This window comes from Electrophorus electricus, chromosome 18, assembly GCF_041902795.1.
Source record: "Electrophorus electricus isolate QZ-2024a chromosome 18, ASM4190279v1, whole genome shotgun sequence".
Taxonomy (NCBI): Eukaryota; Metazoa; Chordata; class Actinopteri; order Gymnotiformes; family Gymnotidae; genus Electrophorus; species Electrophorus electricus.
Window position 1 is genome coordinate 4,402,441 of NC_137514.1, and position 23,292 is coordinate 4,425,732.

At 41.1% G+C, this 23,292-nt stretch overlaps 1 protein-coding gene and 3 long non-coding RNA genes across 6 annotated transcripts; 3 read left to right on the forward strand and 1 right to left on the reverse strand.

Annotated features, from left to right (window-relative positions):
* The first annotated feature begins 6,327 nt into the window (after positions 1 to 6,327).
* On the forward strand, positions 6,328 to 8,878 carry LOC118242614 (5-hydroxytryptamine receptor 3A-like). Of its 2 annotated transcripts, none has more exons than XM_035534590.2 (4): positions 6,328 to 7,197; positions 7,352 to 7,431; positions 7,850 to 8,060; positions 8,443 to 8,878. In XM_035534590.2, the coding sequence occupies exons 2-4, from the start codon at positions 7,354 to 7,356 to the stop codon at positions 8,529 to 8,531; spliced, it is 378 nt and encodes a 125-aa protein (XP_035390483.1). In that variant the 5' UTR covers positions 6,328 to 7,197; positions 7,352 to 7,353; the 3' UTR covers positions 8,532 to 8,878. The 2 variants fall into 2 exon arrangements, with proteins under 2 accessions (XP_035390483.1, XP_081556813.1); XM_081700687.1 differs by having other exon boundaries at positions 7,850 to 7,975.
* A 3,800-nt stretch (positions 8,879 to 12,678) lies between these two features.
* On the forward strand, positions 12,679 to 18,246 carry LOC118242619 (uncharacterized). 2 transcript variants are annotated; one of them, XR_004776940.2, is made up of 6 exons: positions 12,679 to 13,448; positions 13,603 to 13,682; positions 14,337 to 14,508; positions 16,288 to 17,407; positions 17,864 to 17,908; positions 18,160 to 18,246. It is a non-coding gene; the product is annotated as an uncharacterized LOC118242619 (long non-coding RNA). The 2 variants fall into 2 exon arrangements; XR_004776939.2 differs by having other exon boundaries at positions 12,685 to 13,448; positions 16,329 to 17,407; positions 18,160 to 18,242.
* Positions 14,475 to 16,113, reverse strand: LOC145651916 (uncharacterized). The gene is made up of 3 exons (XR_014118009.1): positions 15,212 to 16,113; positions 15,052 to 15,104; positions 14,475 to 14,540 (listed from the first exon to the last, which is right to left on the reverse strand). It is a non-coding gene; the product is annotated as an uncharacterized LOC145651916 (long non-coding RNA).
* A 236-nt stretch (positions 18,247 to 18,482) lies between the features above and the next one.
* Positions 18,483 to 20,600, forward strand: LOC113591239 (uncharacterized). Its single transcript, XR_014118311.1, has 4 exons — positions 18,483 to 18,570; positions 19,184 to 19,394; positions 19,972 to 20,187; positions 20,472 to 20,600. It is a non-coding gene; the product is annotated as an uncharacterized LOC113591239 (long non-coding RNA).
* The last annotated feature ends 2,692 nt before the right edge of the window (positions 20,601 to 23,292 follow it).

Here is a 23,292-nt window from a genome sequence, read left to right on the forward strand (position 1 = left end):
CTCGATGGGATTTCTCCTCCAGAGTCTGCCTCACAGGATGGATGTGTGTGTGTGTGTGTGTGTGTGTGTGTGTGTGTGTGTGTCCAGAATTGGCGTCTCCCAGCAGCACTCTGAGGTCTACGTGCGTGTGGAGCCCAGTGGCTGGGTGAGCAGAGTGGAGGACATGCTTCTCACACTGCACTGTGATCTGGCCATGCTGCTGTTCACCTTTGACCAGCAGAAATGCAACATCACCTTTTATCCACAGCTGCACACAGGTAATAACTCACACACCTACACACCAACACGCACACACACGTACATATTGCATTAGAGATGAAGTTCAGACTCAGAGTAAGATTATGGCCTGCAATGGTACTTGAGAAATGAGCATTAAAATATTAAAAATGTTTATGAACAAGAGCTTGAAATTCTGGTTTAGCTTATATGTAGCTAGCTAACAGAAAGGAATAACCTGTCATAAAAAGACATTCTATTTATGTTTTATAATATTTTTACAACACCAACCCTCAGTTATACCCACACCATTGCATGATCAGATTCCATTATAAATTTTACATGAATTACAGCCAATTCTGTTGATATTTTTCTGTTGAAATGCATTCCAGAGCATGATGTGGTTTTAAACATCGACACTAGACATGCATTCAGCAACAGAACTCATGGTGAATGGGACTTAAAGGAAATTAAATTGTTCAGTTACAGTCAGCAACAATACTCACATCTCTGCTTTCAGGTATAAACAGAAATACACACATAATACTGCATATATTTATATATATATAAAATCACTCTCTTTCTACCCACCTTCACTCTCCTTCTCTCTTCATTTCTTCCATCATCTTTCTCACTGTCTGGCTCCCTCTGCAGGTGGAGTTGGAGCGGTACAGTCTCTTCTACGTGCTGAACTTGATGGTCCCCAGTGCTCTGGTCATGTTGGTTGATGTGGCAGCTTTCGCCCTGACTGCTGACTGCGCCGAGCGCATCCCCTTTAAGGTCACGCTGCTCTTCGGCTACACCGTCTTCCTCCTCCTAGTCACTGATATACTGCCACCATTCCGAGACACTACCCCCGTGTTAGGTAGGGTTGAGAGTGATTGTCAGTGGGTGATTGGGTGGATTTAAATACTGTTAAAGGCACACATACACATTTGGCCCTTTTGCATTTGAACTGAATTTAAATCAGTCAAATTGTTAATTATTTTAATTTGTTCTTGGTTTATTCTACAAATATATGATCATCACATTAGAATTTTTAGGAATAGAAACTTTAGTATTATTTAACATGATTATGGACCCTTTCATGTACAATAACCTTTCTCATATATGCCACTTTGTTTATATGATATATACATATTGTATACTATATAATTGTTGTTTTTAAATATTAGCTACAATAAAGGTTAAGAAGCTATTATAATTTCTGAATGACATATACATACCGTTTTTATATTCCATATATATTTTTGTATTATATATGCCATATGTGATTCTAATAAGGGTTTTTACAGACCACAGACCTATTTATATGAGTTGGGTTGTCCAATGACATATTTTACCTCTACATGTCCAACACTACACTGTGTGTGTGTGTGTGTGTGTGTGTGTGTGTGTGTGTGTGTGTGTGTGTGTGTGTGTGCACATGCACTTTCAGGTGTGTATCTGGTGGTGTGTCTTGTACTGTTGTGTGTAAGTATGGGGGGGAGTGTGTTGTTGCTGACACTGGGACAGCCAGACTCACACACAAACTCCAATCTACTGGAAAGGATCATACAGAAGGTGTATCCTCACCTCCTGGAGACAGATGACACTACTGAGCATCTTCATGCCTGCCGGCAGAGCATTTGTAGAGGTATGAAAAGTTAACTTGGTACAGTTTATATCACCCACATATCAATTTTTTTTGCTGCTGTGTGTTCAAACTACCCACTGTGAGTCTCATTAATCTCATACTTAAATAATCTTGTTAGTCCAGCAGTGTCATCATTAGAACATTAGTGCTAATGCCATTAAACTATAAGCCCCAGAAAAGCAGACAGGGATTGAGAGTTTTGCTGAAAAACAAAATGACACTTACAATATATATCCAAACAGGTCCAGTAAATATTTCATACTAATTCAGTCTGTTTCCTGTTTTGTCCAGGTCTGAAAAGATCCTTCGCTCTGGGGTGTGGCAGGGCGGGACCAGGTGCGTGCGGGCAGGAGTGTTTGACTGACAGGTTGAGGGATGAGTTAGACGATGTGAGCGAGGAGCTGAGGATGCTGAACTGGAGTTACGCTCAGCGCAGTTCCAGACTTCGCCTAATGGAGGCAGTAGACCAATTCTGCTTCAGAGTCTACACCTTCTGTCTGGCTGTGTTTGTGCTGTCTCTGACACTGCTCTGGACTCTGGGCAGATAACTGGATACACATACCAAGACCTACTTAACACTGTACCTGACTGACTAGCGAAACTATACACAGAAAATACATGTTAAAAAGACCTCAACCTTTTATCCTATAGCAGGATAGTAGCAACCACTGTTTTACAGTTTGTGAATAACTAAAAGCAATATTTCCAAGTTTGAAAAATGTGTATGACACAAGGACAACCCAAACTTACCATCTGTGAGTTCAATAAATGAAAAAAGAAACATTTCATTTCTGGGTCCTAAGTTTTTAATTTGTTTTGTTTGTACAATCTTTTTTACACATCAAGTCTATCTGTTATTCAACACACATTGAATAAATGTATATTATACAAAGCAACAGAAGTTCTAAAATGGGACAGAGACACGTTCAATTCTATATCAAAGCAGAAGAGTGCATAAGATGAAGCATCTCCACTGACAAATTTCTGTCAGTCATTCTCATGTAACAACTGCAGTAGATCTATGCTGGTTAAATGTAAGGCTCTTAGATGTAAGTATCTACAGCTTTGTGAACTACAAATTGCTTTTCCAGTCCTGGGAAGCTGCCGCACTCCACATTTGCTTGCTGGTTTTCTCTGGGTTTGATATGTCTGATCTGCCTCAGGTAACAACGCCAAGCTGCATATACCTAGTGAGATCCCTTCTGTCAGCAGCAAGGACAGAGGTCGCTGGGGTTGTTGCGGTCATCAGGGGTCATGCAGGGCAGCTTCCGAGCCTGGCCAAGGATGAAGAGGCCGTGCAGAGGTGCTCGGAAAACGATGAAAGCATAGGCGAAGGGGAAGATGCAGTCAAAAGTTATACTCTGAAATATGAGGTCAAGTGGGTAGGTGACGGCCAGTGGGAAGAAGCTGATGATGATGATGATGAAGATGGCGAGGACAGTGCGGAAGGCCTGTTTCTTAGCGGGGTGCAGCTCATTGCTGGCTGGTCCACTCTGTCTGAGTGCCCGCAGCACCGACACATTACAGAAGAGGATGATGAGGAAGGCGGCCACAAACGGGACGAGGAAGATTAATTCCATATGCTGTATGGTCAACAAGACCATTAAAACAGTGTAAGTTATGGTCACAGCCCACACGAGGGTGACAGCCACCAATCGGTGACTCCCATTGTGAAGCTTCATGAACACGATTGGATGTACCACGGCAACATACTGGTCAAGGCACATGCAGGTCAGTAAGAGAGGTGCACCAATCTCATTTAGACGTAAGAAGATGGTAAAATATTGTAAGATGTAAAAGTTGTTTATCAGAGTGCTTAGCAAGTGTAGTGAAAGGGACAGGCAACAGACTGTGTCGAATAAAGCCAGGTTGAGTTTGAAGATATTGGAAGTGGAATGTTCCAGCCCTCCACACAACAGGAGGTATGACACATGTACATTGCTAGGGAAACCAATAACAGTTGAAAGAACTTCAATGGAATACAGGAAGATATACCCTCCACAGGAGAAGAGCTTTTCATCAGGGACAGCACTGGTTGTCTGGAAACCAGACTGATTGACAGTTGAAGAGGAGTTTGCAAGCATAGCATTCATGTCTGCTGTGGTTTGAGCAAGGAAAAGAGAGATTCACATATATATTTTTTATTTTCTGCTATTTTACAATGATTTATAATATGCTTAATTGTATAGCATATAACACCTCAGAAAGCATTTACAAAAAGCTACATAGGGAGAGTAAGAAAACAGATATCTGTAAAGCAGTTTGGTTGTAAAGCAAACCAAAGTCTGGGAAAATATGTAAACAGACCTTAAAGTGGCTCTTGAAGAACAATAATTAAAATTCAATCTAAACCCTTTGTATTCCAGTATATATAAATATAGGAATAATAGACTAAACGTTATAGGTCACAACCTTTACAAATGCAATCTAAAATGAAGCACAAAATATTTTGAATTATCTACAAAATGTATCAGAAAAACAAATTGAAAAAATTAATATATATTGAATATTTACTCTGAAGTGAGAAGAATCATTGTAATTTACTCACCATAAGAAGCTGATTAAAAGTCAAATGGTGAAAAACTCATATATGCATATGTTTATATACTCTGAAGCTACCATGCCAAAATTTCAATAAAAACAAATATTACCACATGTGAGACAGGTGTTTGTTTTGTTGCATGTCCGCAAACGTGTATGTGTGTGTGGGTGCGTATTTGTGTGAGTCAGTTAGTGAGTATACGTGTGCATATGTGCGTGTGTGTGTGTGTGTGTGTGTGGTGTGAAGAGAAGGCTTGCTGGGGTTTGACCACTGTCACACTGTGCCCAGTAGTTTTGTTTATGACTTTGCCTGCCTGATGAAGCTGATGAATCAAGATGTGGCTTTGAGAAAAATATCCTTTTAGTCACAGCTGATTGTGGCAGTTCTTTTACTCAAAATGTGCTTCCATTTGTAATGAAAAATGGTAAAAGTTATTTGTGGTTAACAAGATAAACTGTACACCCACCATATAGTTTAACGGGATAAACTGGCCAGCCACCATATAGGCAGTGGTAGCTCATTGGTTAAGGTACTTGAATAGTAATCAGAATCAGTTCACCACTGGCAGGTCCACCACAGCCAGGTTGCCACTGTTGGGCCCCTGAGCAAAGCCCTTAACAGTCAGTTGCTCAAGTTGTGTTCAGTCAGAATTGTAAGTTGCTTTGGATAAAAGCATCAGCTAAATGCCAAAATTGTAAATAACAAATAAACTGTGATATGGCTTAGACAAATATTGTTTTACACATAGCTGATTTGTGGCAATCTATAAGCTGTAAGCTTCTTGAACTTAAAGCAAACTTTGGGGGGTTTCTGGTGTGCTTATCAACACAAGAATTAAATCTGCTTATGAAACATTCAAACCATTTTCTTTCTCACTCCAGAATGTAAAGGAGGAATTAGTCAAACTGCACATTCGTTTAAGTCAGGTAGGCACTTGCAGTAATGAATGCAATGTGTGTAATTTATAACTTCACTTAACTTTTCACAACTGTTTTACAAGTTATCTCTGAATCTTTTTTCCTCCTCTCTCTGTCTCTTTCTCTCTCTCTGTCTTCTTCTCTCTCTTTATGTGTGTGTGTGTGTGTGTGTGTGTGTGTGTGTGCATGTGAATGCATGTAGAGATGGAGGGATGAGTTTGTGTCATGGGACTCTAATCTGTATGAAGGTCTGTCATATTTCACAGTGCCGTCCTCCAAACTGTGGTCCCCTGATATCAGCATTAAGCATGTGTAAGTGGATTGACAGGAAGGAGGCACTGAGCCAAACAAAGTGCAACCTACAACATTGTCACATAGGGATATATGGTTTAAACAGCCCGCAGCACCTGGGGGTGGGGGGGTAGCCTCCTTCCTGACACAGTTCACCTGTATTCATTACCTGCTTCCGTGTGTTCACCTATATCAATAAAACAGAATGTGCAGTTCATGTAAGTGCAATGTGTTGGTGTTTAGTGGAATCCGACATTAAAACCTCTGTGAGATGAGCCTAAGCCTTCATATCCTGAGTAAGGGCAGAACATCATATGTTCATTCACCCTGAGGTCTGAAAATAAGGAACATGGTTTTTAATATGGAAATGTTTGTTATGTGAGATACGTCACTTGTGTCGGATGTTTTTATATTAGTCCATATGTGAATATGGAAAAACCTTTCAACAGCACATATTCATCTTACTGTGTGTGTGAGTGTGTGTGTGTGTGTGTGTGTGTGTGTGTGTGTGTGTGTGTGTGTGTGTGTCTGCATGTGTGCAAAGTTATGTTCATGTTTATGTTTAATATCCTTCATAATTTAAAAGCTAAACATTATGTCTCTAATATGTTGCCTTCACCCTTTGTTAACTAACACAAATGGTGGATGACTCACCCACACTCAAACATGTTGAAGCGCATGGACTACTACAAGTGTCTGTTGCCCCCTGGTGGTGAATAAAAATATTCTGCCCACACCTCTGCTTCTCTCTAATGGTAATGGCTCTTGTGAAGTGTGGTTTTGTGTTCACACTGTGTGCCATAGGAGCCACACACAACACTACCAGTCAACAACACATCTACTGTAAATGTGAGAGATTATTAATCGATTACAACCAAGCTGGCACACACCCACATTGACTGACATGGAATGTGGTTGGTATAGTGTAGTGGGTAACAATGTTACCTCTCCCAAGGGTAACCAGTGTTTAAAACCCCATCTCAGCAAATGCTCTATGCCATACCAATAAGAGTCCTGGGCAAGACTCCGAACACTACATTTACCTACCTCTGTAACATGTTTGAAATTGTATGTTGCTCTCGATATGAGTGTCTGCCAAATGTATACTAACACTCAAAAGAGAAGTAGCACATGGTTTTCTGTTTTCTGTAACTAAGTAGAACACCACTCAATCCCTTCAAAGCCTTCTCTGACAGATAGAATAATACGAAATAATATTGAAGAACTATTCCAAAATGATGCTGCAGTTAGAGACCATCTCTAAAGATACAATACTAATGAGAAAATGTATTCAAAATGTTTTCATTTGACTTAAAAAGTTTCTATATTTTGTGACGTATTTAGTAATGCCGTGTGGTTCTCCACTCGACGTACAGTACAGCGGCCCCTGTGGCAAGTACCAGGCAGTGCAAACAGAAATAGCCCCGGTCTATAGTCTCCCCCAGCTCTCTGCACATGCTCAGTGCGTTCTTCTCGTGCCGGCGCTTTTGCAAGATTTGACGCAGGTGATTCAGCTCCACCTGTAGCGTGTAGGCACAAGACCCGAAACAGGCACACAGTCTACTGCCCCCTAAAGGGAAAAGCAGCAAGAAGGGGTAAGTGAGAGAGCAAATGAGAAAGAATGTTTGACATTGTTTTAGCATGGCTAGTTAAACTCTCATACCGAAACTTACCCTCTGTCTCACGTGTCTCCCACTCACTCCTCCCTATCGTCGTCCGTATTCGGGAACAAATGTGCTGCTTATCCAGGAATGCCTCCTATTGGCCAGCCAGAACAACACAGCCGTTTCTATGGAGCGGAATGCCAGAAGTGCCAGAGAGCCCAACAGGTAGATTTCTGAAACAGAAACAGTCTGTTCAGAAAAAACAGACAAAACTTTTTTTTTCAGAATAATTATTTTTTACTGAAGACATACTATAACAAATTCCTTCTGTGTCTATGTACATATCCAGTCTTAAAACATGTTTTCTATCCTCGGAGAAGGAGAGTGAAGGTGGGTAGAAAGAGTGATTTTCTCTATCTATCTATCTATCTATCTATCTATCTATCTATCTATCTATCTATCTATCTATCTATCTATCTATCTATCTATCTATCTATCTATCTATCTATCGATAGATAGATAGATAGATAGATAGATAGATAGATAGATAGATAGATAAAATCACTCTCTTTCTACCCACCTTCACTCTCCTTCTCTCTTCATTTCTTCCATCATCTTTCTCACTGTCTGGCTCCCTCTGCAGGTGGAGTTGGAGCGGTACAGTCTCTTCTACGTGCTGAACTTGATGGTCCCCAGTGCTCTGGTCATGTTGGTTGATGTGGCAGCTTTCGCCCTGCCTGCTGACTGCGCCGAGCGCATCCCCTTTAAGGTCACGCTGCTCTTCAGCTACACCGTCTTCCTCCTCCTAGTCACTGATATACTGCCACCATTCCGAGACACTACCCCCGTGTTAGGTAGGGTTGAGAGTGATTGTCAGTGGGTGATTGGGTGGATTTAAATACTGTTAAAGGCACACATACACATTTGGCCCTTTTGCATTTGAACTGAATAAACTGAATTTAAATCAGCCAAATTGTTAATTATTTTCCACTCTACTGGAAAGGATGTTATTGTTAATATTAGCTACTATTAATCTCATTATGAAACTTACATAATCTAGTTAGTTCGGCACCATTAGAACATTAGTGCTAATGCCATTAAAGTATATGCCCCAGAAAAGCAGACAGGGATTGGGTGTTTTGCTGAAAAACAAAATGGCACTTTCAATATATATACAAACAGGTCCAGTAAAACTGTTGTCATACTAATCCAGTCTCTGTTTCCTGTTTTGTCCAGGTCTTAAACGATCATTCGCTCTGGGGTGTGATAGGATGGGACCAGATGTATGTGGGCAGGAGTGTTTTACTGACAGGTTGAGGATATGAGCGAGGAGCTGAGGATGCTGAACTGGAATAATGCTCAGTGTAGTTCCAGACTTCGCCTGATGGAGGCAGTAAACCAATTCTGCTTCAGAGTCTACACCTTCTGTCTGGCTGTGTTTGTGCTGTCTCTGACACTGCTCTGGACTCTGGGCAGATAACTGGATACACATACCAAGACCTACTTAACATTGACTGACTAGCTAAACTGTACACAGAAAATACAGTGTTAAAAAGAACTCAACCTTTTATCCTATAGCAGGACAGTAGTAATGATTTTCTCTACAGTTTGTGAATAACTAAAAGCAATATTTCCAAAGTTGTATAATGTGCATGACACAAAAACAAACCAAGCTTACCATCAGTGAGTTCAATAAAAGAAAAAAAGAAGAATTATTGCATTTCTGGGTCCCAACTTTTAATCCATTTTGTTTGTACACTCTTTTTGTACACGTCAACTCCATCATCTACACTCTGTTGGATAAATGTCTATTATACAAAGCTACAGAAGTTCTAAAATGGGACAGAGACACTAAGTTTAATTCTATTTCAAAGCAGAAGAGCACACAGGAAGAAGCATCTCCACTTACAATTTCTGTCAGTAATTCTCATGTAACAACTGCAGTAGATCTATGCTGGTTAAATATAAGGCTCTTAGTTGTACGTATCTACAGCTGTATGAACTATGCTGTGGTTTTCCAGTTCCGGGAAGCTGCCGCTTTCCACATTTGCTTGCTGGTTTTCTCTGGGTTTGATATGTCTGATCTGCCTCAGGTAACAACGCCAAGCTGCATATACCTAGTGAGAGACCTCCTATCAGCAGCAAGGACAGAGGTCGCTGGGGTTGTTGCGGTCATCAGGGGTCATGCAGGGCAGCTTCCGAGCCTGGCCAAGGATGAAGAGGCCGTGCAGAGGTGCTCGGAAAACGATGAAAGCATAGGCGAAGGGGAAGATGCAGTCCAAAGCTATACTCTGAAATATGAAGTAGAATGGGCAGGTGACGGCCAACGGGAAGAAGCTGATGGTGATGATGATGAAGATGGCGAGGACGGTGCGGAAGGCCTGTTTCTTGGCGGGGTGCAGCTCATTGCTGGCTGGTCCACTCTGTCTGAGTGCCCGCAGCACCGACACATTACAGAAGAGGATGATGACGAAGGCGGCCACAAACGGGACGAGGAAGATGAATTCCTTATGCTGTATGGTCAACAAGACCACTAAAACAGTGTAAGTTATGGTCACTGCCCACATGAGAATGACAGCCACCAATCGGTGACTCCCATTGTGAAGCTTCATGAACACGATTGGATGCACCACAGCAACATACTGGTCAAGGCATATGCAGGTCAGTAAGAGAGGTGCACCAATCTCATTCAGACTGAAGAGGACGCTGACGTATTGAAAGATGTAATAGTTGTTTATCAGATAAGTGCTTAGGGGGTCCAGTGGAAGGGACAGGCAGTAGACTGTGTCGAGTAAAGTCAGGTTGAGTTTGAAGATGTTGGAAGTGGAATGTTCCAGCCCTCCACACAGCAGGAGGTATGACACATGTACATTGCTAGGGAAACCAATAACAGTTGAAAGAACCTCAATGAAAAGCAGGAAGAAATACCCTCCACAGGAGAAGAGCTTTTCATCAGGGACAGCACTGGTTGTCTGGTTATAGACGTACTGCAAACCAGACTGATTGACAGATGAAGAGGAGTTTGCAAGCATAGCATTCATGTCTACTGTGGTTTGAGAAAGGAAAAGAGAGATTCATATATATATTTTTTATTTTCTGCTATTTTACAATGATTTATAATATGCTTAATTGTATAGCATATAACACCTCAGAAAGCATTTACAAAAAGCTACATAGGTAGAGTAAGAAAACAGATATCTGTAAAGTAGTTTGGTTGTAAAGCAAACCAAAGTCTGGGAAAATATGTAAACAAACCTTAAAGTGACTCTTGAAGAACAATAATTAAAATTCAATCTAAACCCTTTGTATTCCAGTATATATAAATATAGGAATAATAGACTAAACCTTATAGGTCTCAACCTTTACAAATGCAATCTAAAATGAAGCACAAAATATTTTGAATTATCTACAAAATGTATCAGAAAAACAAATTGAAAAAAATAATATATATTGAATATTTACTCTGAAGTGAGAAGAATCATTGTAATTTACTCACCATAAGAAGCTGATTAAAAGTCAAATGGTGAAAAACTCATATATGCATATGTTTATATACTCTGAAGCTACCATGCCAAAATTTCAATAAAAACAAATATTACCACGTGAGACAGGTGTTTGTTTTGTTGCATGTCCGCAAACATGTATGTGTGTGTGGGTGCGTATTTGTGTGAGTCAGTTAGTGAGTATACGTGTGCATATGTGCGTGTGTGTGTGTGTGTGGTGTGAAGAGAAGGTTTGCTGGGGTTTGACCACTGTCACACTGTGCCCAGTAGTTTTGTTTATGACTTTGCCTGCCTGATGAAGCTGATGAATCAAGATGTGGCTTTTAGAAAAATATTGTTTTAGTCACAGCTGATTGTGGCAGTTCTTTTACTCAAAATGTGCTTCCATTTGTAATGTAAAATGGTAAAAGTTATTTGTGGTTAACAAGATAAACTGTACACCCACCATATAGTTTAACAGGATAAACTGGCCAGCCACCATATAGGCAGTGGTAGCTCATTGGTTAAGGTACTTGAATAGTAATCAAAAGGTTGCCAGTTCACCACTGGCAGGTCCACCACAGCCAGGTTGCCACTGTTGGGCCCCTGAGCAAAGCCCTTAACACTCAGTTGCTCAAGTTGTGTTCAATCAGAATTGTAAGTTGCTTTGGATAAAAGCATCAGCTAAATGCCAAAAATGTAAATAACAAATAAACTGTGATATGTCTTGGACAAATATTGTTTTACACACAGCTGATTTGTGGCAATCTATAAGCTGTAAGCTTCTTGAACTTAAAGCAAACTTTGGCGGGGTTTCTGGTGTGCATATCAACACAAGAATTAAATCTACTTATGAAACATTCAAGCCATTTTCTTTCTCACTCCAGAATGTAAAGGAGGAATTAGTCAAACTGCACATTCGTTTAAGTCAGGTAGGCACTTGCAGTAATGAATGCAATGTGTGTAATTTATAACATCACTTAACTTTTCAAAACTGTTTTACAAGTTATCTCTGAATCTTTTTTCCTCCTCTGTCTTTCTCTCTGTCTTCTTCTCTCTCTTTATATGTGTGTGTGTGTGTGTGTGTGTGTGCATGTGAATGCATGTAGAGATGGAGGGATGAGTTTGTGTCATGGGACTCTGTATGAAGGTCTGTCATATTTCACAGTGCCGTCCTCCAAACTGTGGTCCCCTGATATCAGCATTAAGCATGTGTAAGTGGATTGACAGGAAGGAGGCACTGAGCCAAACAAAGTGCAACCTACAACATTGTCACATAGGGATATATGGTTTAAACAGCCCTCAGCACCTGGGGGGTGGGGGGGGTAGCCTCCTTCCTGACACAGTTCACCTGTATTCATTACCTGCTTCCATGTGTTCACCTATATCAATAGAACAGAATGTGCAGTTCATGTAAGTGCAATGTGTTGGTGTTTAGTGGAATCCGACATTAAAACCTCTGTGAGATGAGCCTAAGCCTTCATATCCTGAGTAAGGGCAGAACATCATATGTTCATTCACCCTGAGGCCTGAAAATAAGGAACATGGTTTTTAATATGGAAATGTTTGTTATGTGAGATACGTCACTTGTGTCGGATGTTTTTATATTAGTCCATATGTGAATATGGAAAAACCTTTCAACAGCACATATTCATCTTACTGTGTGTGTGAGTGTGTGTGTGTGTGTGTGTGTCTGCATGTGCGCAAAGTTATGTTCATGTTTATGTTTAATATCCTTCATAATTTAAAAGCTAAACATTATGTCTCTAATATGTTGCCTTCACCCTTTGTTAACTAACACAAATGGTGGCTGACTCACCCACACTCAAACATGTTGAAGCGCATGGACTACTACAAGTGTCTGTTGCCCCCTGGTGGTGAATAAAATATACTGCCCACACCTCTGCTTCTCTCTAATGGTAATGGTTCTTGTGAAGGGTTTTTTTGTGTTCACACTGTGTGCCATAGGAGCTACACACAACACTACCAGTCAACAACACATCTACTGTAAATGTGAGAGATTATTAATCGATTACAACCAAGCTGACACACACCCACATTGACTGGCATGGAATGTGGTTGGTATAGTGTAGTGGGTAACAATGTTACCTTTCCCAAGGGTAACCAGTGTTTAATAACCCCATCTCAGCAAATGCTCTATGCCATACCAATAAGAGTCCTGGGCAAGACTCCTAACACTACATTTACCTACCTCTGTAACATGCTTGAAATTGTATGTTGCTCTGGATATGAGTGTCTGCCAAATGTAAACTAACACTCAAAAGAGAAGTAGCACATGGTTTTCTGTTTTCTGTAACTAAGTAGAACACCACTAAATCCCTTCAAAGCCTTCTCTGACAGATAGAATAATACGAAATAATATTGAAGAACTATTCCAAAATGATGCTGCAGTTAGGGACCATCTCTAAAGATACAATACTAATGAGAAAATGTATTCAAAATGTTTTCATTTGACTTAAAAAGTTTCTATATTTTGTGACGTATTTAGTAATGTCGTGTGGTTCTCCACTCGACGTACAGTACAGCGGCCCCTGTGGCAAGTACCAGGCAGTGCAAACAGAAATAGCCCCGGTCTATAGTCTCCCCCAGCTCTCTGCACATGCTCAGTGCGTTCTTCTCGTGCCGGCGCTTTTGCAAGATTTGACGCAGGTGATTCAGCTCCACCTGTAGCGTGTAGGCACAAGACCCGAAACAGGCACACAGTCTACTGCCCCCTAAAGGGAAAAGCAGCAAGAAGGGGTAAGTGAGAGAGCAAATGAGAAAGAATGTTTGACATTGTTTTAGCATGGCTAGTTAAACTCTCATACCGAAACTTACCCTCTGTCTCACGTGTCTCCCACTCACTCCTCCCTATCGTCGTCCGTATTCGGGAACAAATGTGCTGCTTATCCAGGAATGCCTCCCATTGGCCAGCCAGAACAACACAGCCGTTTCTATGGAGCTGAATGCCAGAAGTGCCAGAGAGCCCAACAGGTAGATTTCTGAAACAGAAACAGTCTGTTCAGAAAAAACAGACAAAACTTTTTTTTCAGAATAATTATTTTTTTACTGAAGACATACTATAACAAATTCCTTCTGTGTCTATGTACATATCCAGTCTTAAAACATGTTTTCTATCCTAGGATTTTTCTCAACCCTAATCTACCTCTGACTCCTCTAGGCCTCCCCTATGTTGTCCTCCCTGTATAATTGGAGTAGTCATGTCCTCCCTGTATGATTGTGGTCTTTTGATGTGTATTATCAATTTAAGTGTCTTTGGGTTTTGAGAAGCACTATATTGACTTGTGCAGTGATATAAATGTAAATAATGCCTCCAGAATTATTCAAGCAAATTCAGTGAAGATGTGTTTTTATTTAACACTGTTTAATATCCAAACAACATCTCCCTGTTTGTTCAAAAACCATACAACCATTTCTCACTCTCTACCGAAGAGTAAGCACATACGCATAGGTTGGGTTTGTGTGGCCAAAAATTAATTTCGTTCTCTTTATTGAATACATTTTAACTAATTGTATATTGTATTGCTTGTAAGAAGTATCTCTTTTACATGTCAACCTCAAACCAAGTTTGCCATCTTTCTCTCGTTCTCTCTCTTTCTTCCTCTTTTGATTTCTCTCACCGATTAGTGGAATTTGAAGGGTGAAAGGAGGGAAGAGGGTGAAGATAAGGATGATGAAGATGAAGTGTCCAGTGTAGATGGTAACCATGACACTGAGGCGCTGGTTGAGGTAGACAGCTATGAGGAAGGCCAACAGGTCCAGAACCAGCAAGAGAGCACTGGGCAGCAGTAGAGTCACGGTAAAGAGCAGAGGAGATCTCCGCACGCTGACCTACACACACACACACACACACACACACACACATACACACACACACACACACACACACACACTCACACACACATACACACATCCCTACAGCAGTGTAGAGGAGAGCTACACACACACTCACAGATATACATATACACACACCACACACACACACACACACACACACACATACACACACACACACACACACACACACTCACACACACATACACACATCCCTACAGCAGTGTAGAGGAGAGCTACACACACACTCACAGATATACATATACACACACCACACACACACACACACACACACACACACACACATACACACACACACACACACACACACACACACTGCACAACCTGGTGTAGCTAAAAGGACACTTGTGCATACTGATGTACATACACACAAGCACACAAACACAGGATGAACTGCACACACAGACACACACACACAAACACAGACACACACCATAAATATACAGTCATCATAGAAACGAGAAGAAACCTGCACACTCTCACATACACAGATCTGTGTAGAGAAGATCTCATGTAGAGGAGAGACCTGCACACATGAACCTACACACACACACACAGATACACAGATCACAGTCACCATGTAGATGAGATTAGACCTGCACTACACACACACACACACACACACACACGTGTGTGTGCCCACTGACCTGCACTCTGATTGCAGAAGTGTTGAAGTGCTGGGCAGTTTGAAGATGAGAAAGCACAGAGAGAGACAGAATCTCCCACCCTCCCCTGGAGAAGAGGCTATCACTCTCTGTGTTTCCCCAGTGCAACTCCACCTCTCTCGCTAAGAGAAAAAAAGAGACCAAACGAAAGAGGGAACATATTATTCATGCAATTGGTACTGCAGGTGCCCAATATAACATTGGATTGGAGTGGGAGCATACGTTGGCTTGCACACATGTACATGTGTGAGTTCACTTGTACCTGTGTGTCACTGGGACAGGAAGGTGAGGTTACACGTGTGCCGGTCAAGAGGGAAGTGATACAGGTTCAGTGGACAGCTGGACTCCAAGAGGCGGGGCTTCTGTAGCTCCACCCATCCATCATAAGTGACTGACACATGACTGAACAGGTGTGCCTCCTCCGTATTTGTCCTGAAAGAGGTGGAGACAGGACAAGGAGAGAGGAAAATAAATAGAAGACAAATGAAGGGAGCAAGAGAGACAGACAGTGAGAGTTCTCCACAAAATATGTCTAATATTGCCCTCTCCTGGTGACAGCCTAATAATACATGTGAATTCTCTATGCTGTGTGAGAAATGAGAGGGAGAAAGAGCACTCACATCTCATATAATATAATATCAGGAACCCAGATTCTATCTGCAGGAAGAGTCACCCACATCACACCTCCATACTTAGAAGGGTCCCAATTCAGTGTTTTATCCCTCCATCCCTCCACAGAGAGAGAGAGAGAGAGAGAGAGAGAGAGAGAGAGAGAGAGAGAGAGAGAGAGAGAGAGAGAGAGAGAGAGAGAGAGAGAGAGAGAGAGAGAGAGAGAGAGAGAGTCAGTAAAACAGTAAAACAGTTTTAGTTTGTAGAAACTCCAATCATACACTCCAGTCAGACATTATCAGACATGCCATACCTGGGTGTACAGTACATAGAAAATCAGATGCTCATTCTTCTCATCCTGTCAAGAAAAAGGACAAACTTTGACATTCAGTCTCAAGAAACATTCACAGATTTTCAGACTGATGATTTTATCGTTTTCATTATTTCAGGATTCTCTCCCACTCATTTTTTTCTCTCTCACCACTCCAAGAACACTCAAGATGCTCAGGTCCACTCTGACAGGCACAGAGTTCCTCCAATCAACAACTGGTCTCATCTTAGCTGAATCCTCCCCTAGCAGACCAACCAGCCATTGGCCAATGGAGGGAGGCAATAGCTTCTCAGTGTTGGACATGCCCCCTGTAAACCAATAAAATTGAATAAAAGCAGTTACAAATCGAATAAAAAAATATTTTGTAAATATCTGTGTGTGCAGAAGAGTGCACAGGCATCTTCTCTCATGCCTAGTAACTCTTTATAATTGTGTAAGTGTGTGTGTGTGTGCATGCACAAGTTTGTGCGTGTGTATGTGTAGGTAAGTAGGTAGTACCTTGGAATAAGTGCAGGATAAGTAACAGATGGTGGCAGTCTAACTTCAGCAGAGTGAATCCACCTTCACCATTTTGAAAATGTCCCATTCCTGTCTTGTTCAGAGCACGATTCCCTAACACCAGAATAACACCTGCAAAAGCCTGTTTAGTCGGCAGTGTCTGAAAGAATACTTCAGTCACCCTTAGCCCCGCCCATCATCCTCTGGTCACAACAATGGCAGAATGTCACTGATATCCAAATCATACACTTACACACACACATAACCCAGTGCAATTTGAATATCTAAGCAGGCCACACACATCACTCCTCACAGGAGCTGAGAAGAGAAGAGCGAGGAGATCGTTTGGAGAGAGGGATGAAGAGAGAGAGGTAAGGAGAAAGTAATAATGTGATCCTGAAAGGATTTAAGGCTGTATGGTTCACTCTGCTAAATGTTTATCTGTCAACAACAGGTAAAGAAAACCTCCACTCCCACTGCAGTGCACCTTGCTTCTGTTTATAGATAATGTTTCATGTGTTGACTTCTGTAACCATGTTGAGAGTTTAACCCATCAGAAGCCTGATTGTTATTATAACTTGACTTGTGGGTGTGTGACAGTGCATAGTGTCGAAATGGACCTGGTCTCAGTGGTCAGCAATATAACACAGTTCTCCTCAGCCTGGGTCAGACCTGTTACAAACTGGACTTGTCCTCTCAGCCTGTACTTGAACCTGCACGTCCTCCAAATAATCGACGTGGTGCGTTACATTTACATTTACATTTACAGCATTTAGCAGATGCTTTTATCCAAAGCAGCTTACAATGGTGACTCAGTACACTTCAAGCAATAGGGGGTTAAGGGTCTTGCACAGGGGCCAACCACTCTGAGGCCAACCACAACCTCAGAGTAAGCATGCACACAGGCCTGCATGCACCAATGATCCCCCACACACACAAACACACATGAGCTCACACATACACACACACACACACACACACACACACACACACACACACACACAACACGTACATGCTTGAACACTAACTCACTGAATTCACTACATTATCCAAAGAAAGTGGTTGGAAACATTCATTCCTCAAAAGTCTCATTCCTGAATTTAAGGCAAACATTCTGGGGGATTCAGGTCTGCATATCAAACACAAGAATTAAATCTGCTTATGAAACATTCAAGCCAGTTTCTTTCTCACTCCAGAATGAAAAAGAGGAATTAGTCAAACTGCATATCCGTTTAAGTCAGGTAGGCACTTGCAGTAATGAATGCAATGTGTGTAAGTTATAAGTTCACTTTTTTCACTGTTTTACAAATGTTATATCTGCACTGATTTTTTTCTTATATTCTTATCTCTCTCTGTCTCCATCTATCTCTATCTCTTTTTCTCTTTTTCTGTGTGTTTGTATGTGTGTATATGTGTGTGTGTGTGTATGTGTGTGTGTGTGTGTGTGTGTGTGTGTGTGTGTGTGTGTGTGTGTGTGTGTGCATGCATGTAGAGATGGAGGGATGAGTTGTGTCATGGGACCCTAATCTGTATGAAGGTCTGTCATATTTCACAGTGCCGTCCTCCAGACTGTGGTCCCCTGATATCAGCATTAAGGAGGCGTAAGTGGAGGGGTCCTGTGATGGGTCACTACTCGATGGGATTTCTCCTCCAGAGTCTGCCTCACAGGATGGATGTGTGTGTGTGTGTGTGTGTGTGTGTGTGTGTGTGTGTGTGTGTGTGTGTGTGTCCAGAATTGGCGTCTCCCAGCAGCACTCTGAGGTCTACGTGCGTATGGAGCCCAGTGGCTGGGTGAGCAGGGTGGAGGACATGCTTCTCACACTGCACTGTGACCTGGCCATGCTGCTGTTCCCCTTTGACCAGCAGAAATGCAACATCACCTTTTATCCACAGCTGCACACAGGTAATAACTCACACACCTACACACCAACACACACACACACGTACATATTGCATTAGAGATGAAGTTCAGACTCAGAGTAAGATTATGGCCTGCAATGGTACTTGAGAAATGAGCATTAAAATATTAAAAATGTTTATGAACAAGAGCTTGAAATTCTGGTTTAGCTTATATGTAGCTAGCTAACAGAAAGGAATAACCTGTCATAAAAAGACATTCTATTTATGTTTTATAATATTTTTACAACACCAACCCTCAGTTATACCCACACCATTGCATGATCAGATTCCATTATAAATTTTACATGAATTACAGCCAATTCTGTTGATATTTTTCTGTTGAAATGCATTCCAGAGCATGATGTGGTTTTAAACATCGACACTAGACATGCATTCAGCAACAGAACTCATGGTGAATGGGACTTAAAGGAAATTAAATTGTTCAGTTACAGTCAGCAACAATAATCACATCTCTGCTTTCAGGTATAAACAGAAATACACACATAATACTGCATATATTTATATATATATAAAATCACTCTCTTTCTACCCACCTTCACTCTCCTTCTCTCTTCATTTCTTCCATCATCTTTCTCACTGTCTGGCTCCCTCTGCAGGTGGAGTTGGAGCGGTACAGTCTCTTCTACGTGCTGAACTTGATGGTCCCCAGTGCTCTGGTCATGTTGGTTGATGTGGCAGCTTTCGCCCTGCCTGCTGACTGCGCCGAGCGCATCCCCTTTAAGGTCACGCTGCTCTTCGGCTACACCGTCTTCCTACTCCTAGTCACTGATATACTGCCACCATTCCGAGACACTACCCCCGTGTTAGGTAGGGTTGAGAGTGATTGTCAGTGGGTGATTGGGTGGATTTAAATACTGTTAAAGGCACACATACACATTTGGCCCTTTTGCATTTGAACTGAATTTAAATCAGTCAAATTGTTAATTATTTTAATTTGTTCTTGGTTTATTCTACAAATATATGATCATCACATTAGAATTTTTAGGAATAGAAACTTTAGTATTATTTAACATGATTATGGACCCTTTCATGTACAATAACCTTTCTCATATATGCCACTTTGTTTATATGATATATACATATTGTATACTATATAATTGTTGTTTTTAAATATTAGCTACAATAAAGGTTAAGAAGCTATTATAATTTCTGAATGACATATACATACCGTTTTTATATTCCATATATATTTTTGTATTATATATGCCATATGTGATTCTAATAAGGGTTTTTACAGACCACAGACCTATTTATATGAGTTGGGTTGTCCAATGACATATTTTACCTCTACATGTCCAACACTACACTGTGTGTGTGTGTGTGTGTGTGTGTGTGTGTGTGTGTGTGTGTGTGTGTGTGTGTGTGTGTGCACATGCACTTTCAGGTGTGTATCTGGTGGTGTGTCTTGTACTGTTGTGTGTAAGTATGGGGGGGAGTGTGTTGTTGCTGACACTGGGACAGCCAGACTCACACACAAACTCCAATCTACTGGAAAGGATCATACAGAAGGTGTATCCTCACCTCCTGGAGACAGATGACGCTACTGAGCATCTTCATGCCTGCCGGCAGAGCATTAGTAGAGATATGAAAAGTTAACTTGGTACAGTTTATATCACCCACATATCAATTTTTTTTGCTGCTGTGTGTTCAAACTATGTTAATATTACCCACTGTGAGTCTCATTAATCTCATACTTAAATAATCTTGTTAGTCCAGCAGTGTCATCTTTAGAACATTAGTGCTAATGCCATTAAACTATAAGCCCCAGAAAAGCAGACAGGGATTGAGAGTTTTGCTGAAAAACAAAATGACACTTACAATATATATCCAAACAGGTCCAGTAAATATTTCATACTAATTCAGTCTGTTTCCTGTTTTGTCCAGGTCTGAAAAGATCCTTCGCTCTGGGGTGTGGCAGGGCGGGACCAGGTGCGTGCGGGCAGGAGTGTTTGACTGACAGGTTGAGGGATGAGTTAGACGATGTGAGCGAGGAGCTGAGGATGCTGAACTGGAGTTACGCTCAGCGCAGTTCCAGACTTCGCCTAATGGAGGCAGTAGACCAATTCTGCTTCAGAGTCTACACCTTCTGTCTGGCTGTGTTTCTGCTGTCTCTGACACTGCTCTGGACTCTGGGCAGATAACTGGATACACATACCAAGACCTACTTAACACTGTACCTGACTGACTAGTGAAACTATACACAGAAAATACATGTTAAAAAGACCTCAACCTTTTATCCTATAGCAGGATAGTAGCAACCACTGTTTTACAGTTTGTGAATAACTAAAAGCAATATTTCCAAGTTTGAAAAATGTGTATGACACAAGGACAACCCAAACTTACCATCTGTGAGTTCAATAAATGAAAAAAGAAACATTTCATTTCTGGGTCCTAAGTTTTTAATTTGTTTTGTTTGTACAATCTTTTTTACACATCAAGTCTATCTGTTATTCAACACACATTGAATAAATGTATATTATACAAAGCAACAGAAGTTCTAAAATGGGACAGAGACACACGTTCAATTCTATATCAAAGCAGAAGAGTGCATAAGATGAAGCATCTCCACTGACAAATTTCTGTCAGTCATTCTCATGTAACAACTGCAGTAGACCTATGCTGGTTAAATGTAAGGCTCTTAATTGTACGTATCTACAGCTTTGTGAACTACAAATTGCTTTTCAAGTCCTGGGAAGCTGCCGCACTCCACATTTGCTTGCTGGTTTTCTCTGGGTTTCATACAGCTGATCTGCCTCAGATAACAACGCCAAGCTGCATATACCTATGATCCCTCCTGTCAGCAGCAAGGACAGAGGTCGCTGGGGTTGTTGCGGTCATCAGGGGTCATGCAGGGCAGCTTCCGAGCCTGGCCAAGGATGAAGAGGCCGTGCAGAGGTGCTCGTAAAACAATGAAAGCATAGCCGAAGGGCAAGATGCAGTCAAAAGATATACTCTGAAATATGAGGTAGAATGGGAAGGTGACAGCCAACGGGAAGAAGCTGATGGTGATGATGATGAAGATGGCGAGGACGGTGCGGAAGGCCTGTTTCTTGGCGGGGTGCAGCTCATTGCTGGCTGGTCCACTTTGTCTGAGTGCCCGCAGCACCGACACATTACAGAAGAGGATGATGAGGAAGGCGGCCACAAACGGGACGAGGAAGATGAATTCCTTATGCTGTATGGTAGACATGACCATTAAAACAGTGTAAGTTATGGTCACAGCCCACACGAGGGTGACAGCCACCAATCGGTGACTCCCATTGTGAAGCTTCATGAACACGATTGGATGCACCACGGCAACATACTGGTCAAGGCATATGCAGGTCAGTAAGAGAGGTGCACCAATCTCATTCAGATTGAAGAGGATGCTGACGTATTGAAAGATGTAATAGTTGTTTATCAGATAAGTGCTTAGCAAGTGTAGTGGAAGGGACAGGCAACAGACTGTGTCGAATAAAGCCAGGTTGAGTTTGAAGATATTGGAAGTGGAATGTTCCAGCCCACACAACAGGAGGTATGACACATGTACATTGCTAGGGAAACCAATAACAGTTGAAAGAACTTCAATGGAATACAGGAAGATATACCCTCCACAGGAGAAGAGCTTTTCATCAGGGACAGCACTGGTTGTCTGGTTATAGACGTACTGCAAACCAGACTGATTGACAGATGAAGAGGAGTTTGCAAGCATAGCATTCATGTCTGCTGTGGTTTGAGAAAGGAAAAGAGAGATTCATATATATATTTTTTATTTTCTGCTATTTTACAATGATTTATAATATGCTTAATTGTATAGCATATAACACCTCAGAAAGCATTTACAAAAAGCTACATAGGGAGAGTAAGAAAACAGATATCTGTAAAGCAGTTTGGTTGTAAAGCAAACCAAAGTCTGGGAAAATATGTAAACAGTCCTTAAAGTGGCTCTTGAAGAACAATAATTAAAATTCAATCTAAACCCTTTGTATTCCAGTATATATAAATATAGGAACAATAGACTAAACCTTATAGGTCACAACCTTTACATATGCAATCTAAAATGAAGCACAAAATATTTTGAATTATCTACAAAATGTATCAGAAAAACAAATTGAAAAAATTAATATATATTGAATATTTACTTTGAAGTGAGAAGAATCATTGTAATTTACTCACCATAAGAAGCTGATTAAAAGTCAAATGGTGAAAAACTCATATATGCATATGTTTATATACTCTGAAGCTACCATGCCAAAATTTCACTAAAAACAAATATTACCACATGTGAGACAGGTGTTTGTTTTGTTGCATGTCCGCAAACGTGTATGTGTGTGTGGGTGCGTATTTGTGTGAGTCAGTTAGTGAGTATACGTGTGCATATGTGCGTGTGTGTGTGTGTGTGTGTGGTGTGAAGAGAAGGTTTGCTGGGGTTTGGCCACTGTCACACTGTGCCCAGTAGTTTTGTTTATGACTTTGCCTGCCTGATGAAGCTGATGAATCAAGATGTGGCTTTTAGAAAAATATTGTTTTAGTCACAGCTGATTGTGGCAGTTCTTTTACTCAAAATGTGCTTCCATTTGTAATGAAAAATGGTGAAAGTTATTTGTGGTTAACAAGATAAACTGTACACCCACCATATAGTTTAACAGGATAAACTGGCCAGCCACCATATTGGTACCTTAACATTGGTTAAGGTACTTGAATAGTAATCAAAAGGTTGCCAGTT

Bases quoted from the DNA above. Each gene is read 5' to 3' on its own strand.
- LOC118242614 (XM_035534590.2), top strand. From the start codon at position 7,354: ATGCCTCCTATTGGCCAGCCAGAACAACACAGCCGTTTCTATGGAGCG. The intron at 7,432-7,849 runs GTAGATTTCTGA...CTCCCTCTGCAG, and splicing joins AGTGCCAGAGAGCCCAACAG to GTGGAGTTGGAGCGGTACAG. The intron at 8,061-8,442 runs GTAGGGTTGAGA...TGTTTTGTCCAG, and splicing joins AGACACTACCCCCGTGTTAG to GTCTTAAACGATCATTCGCT.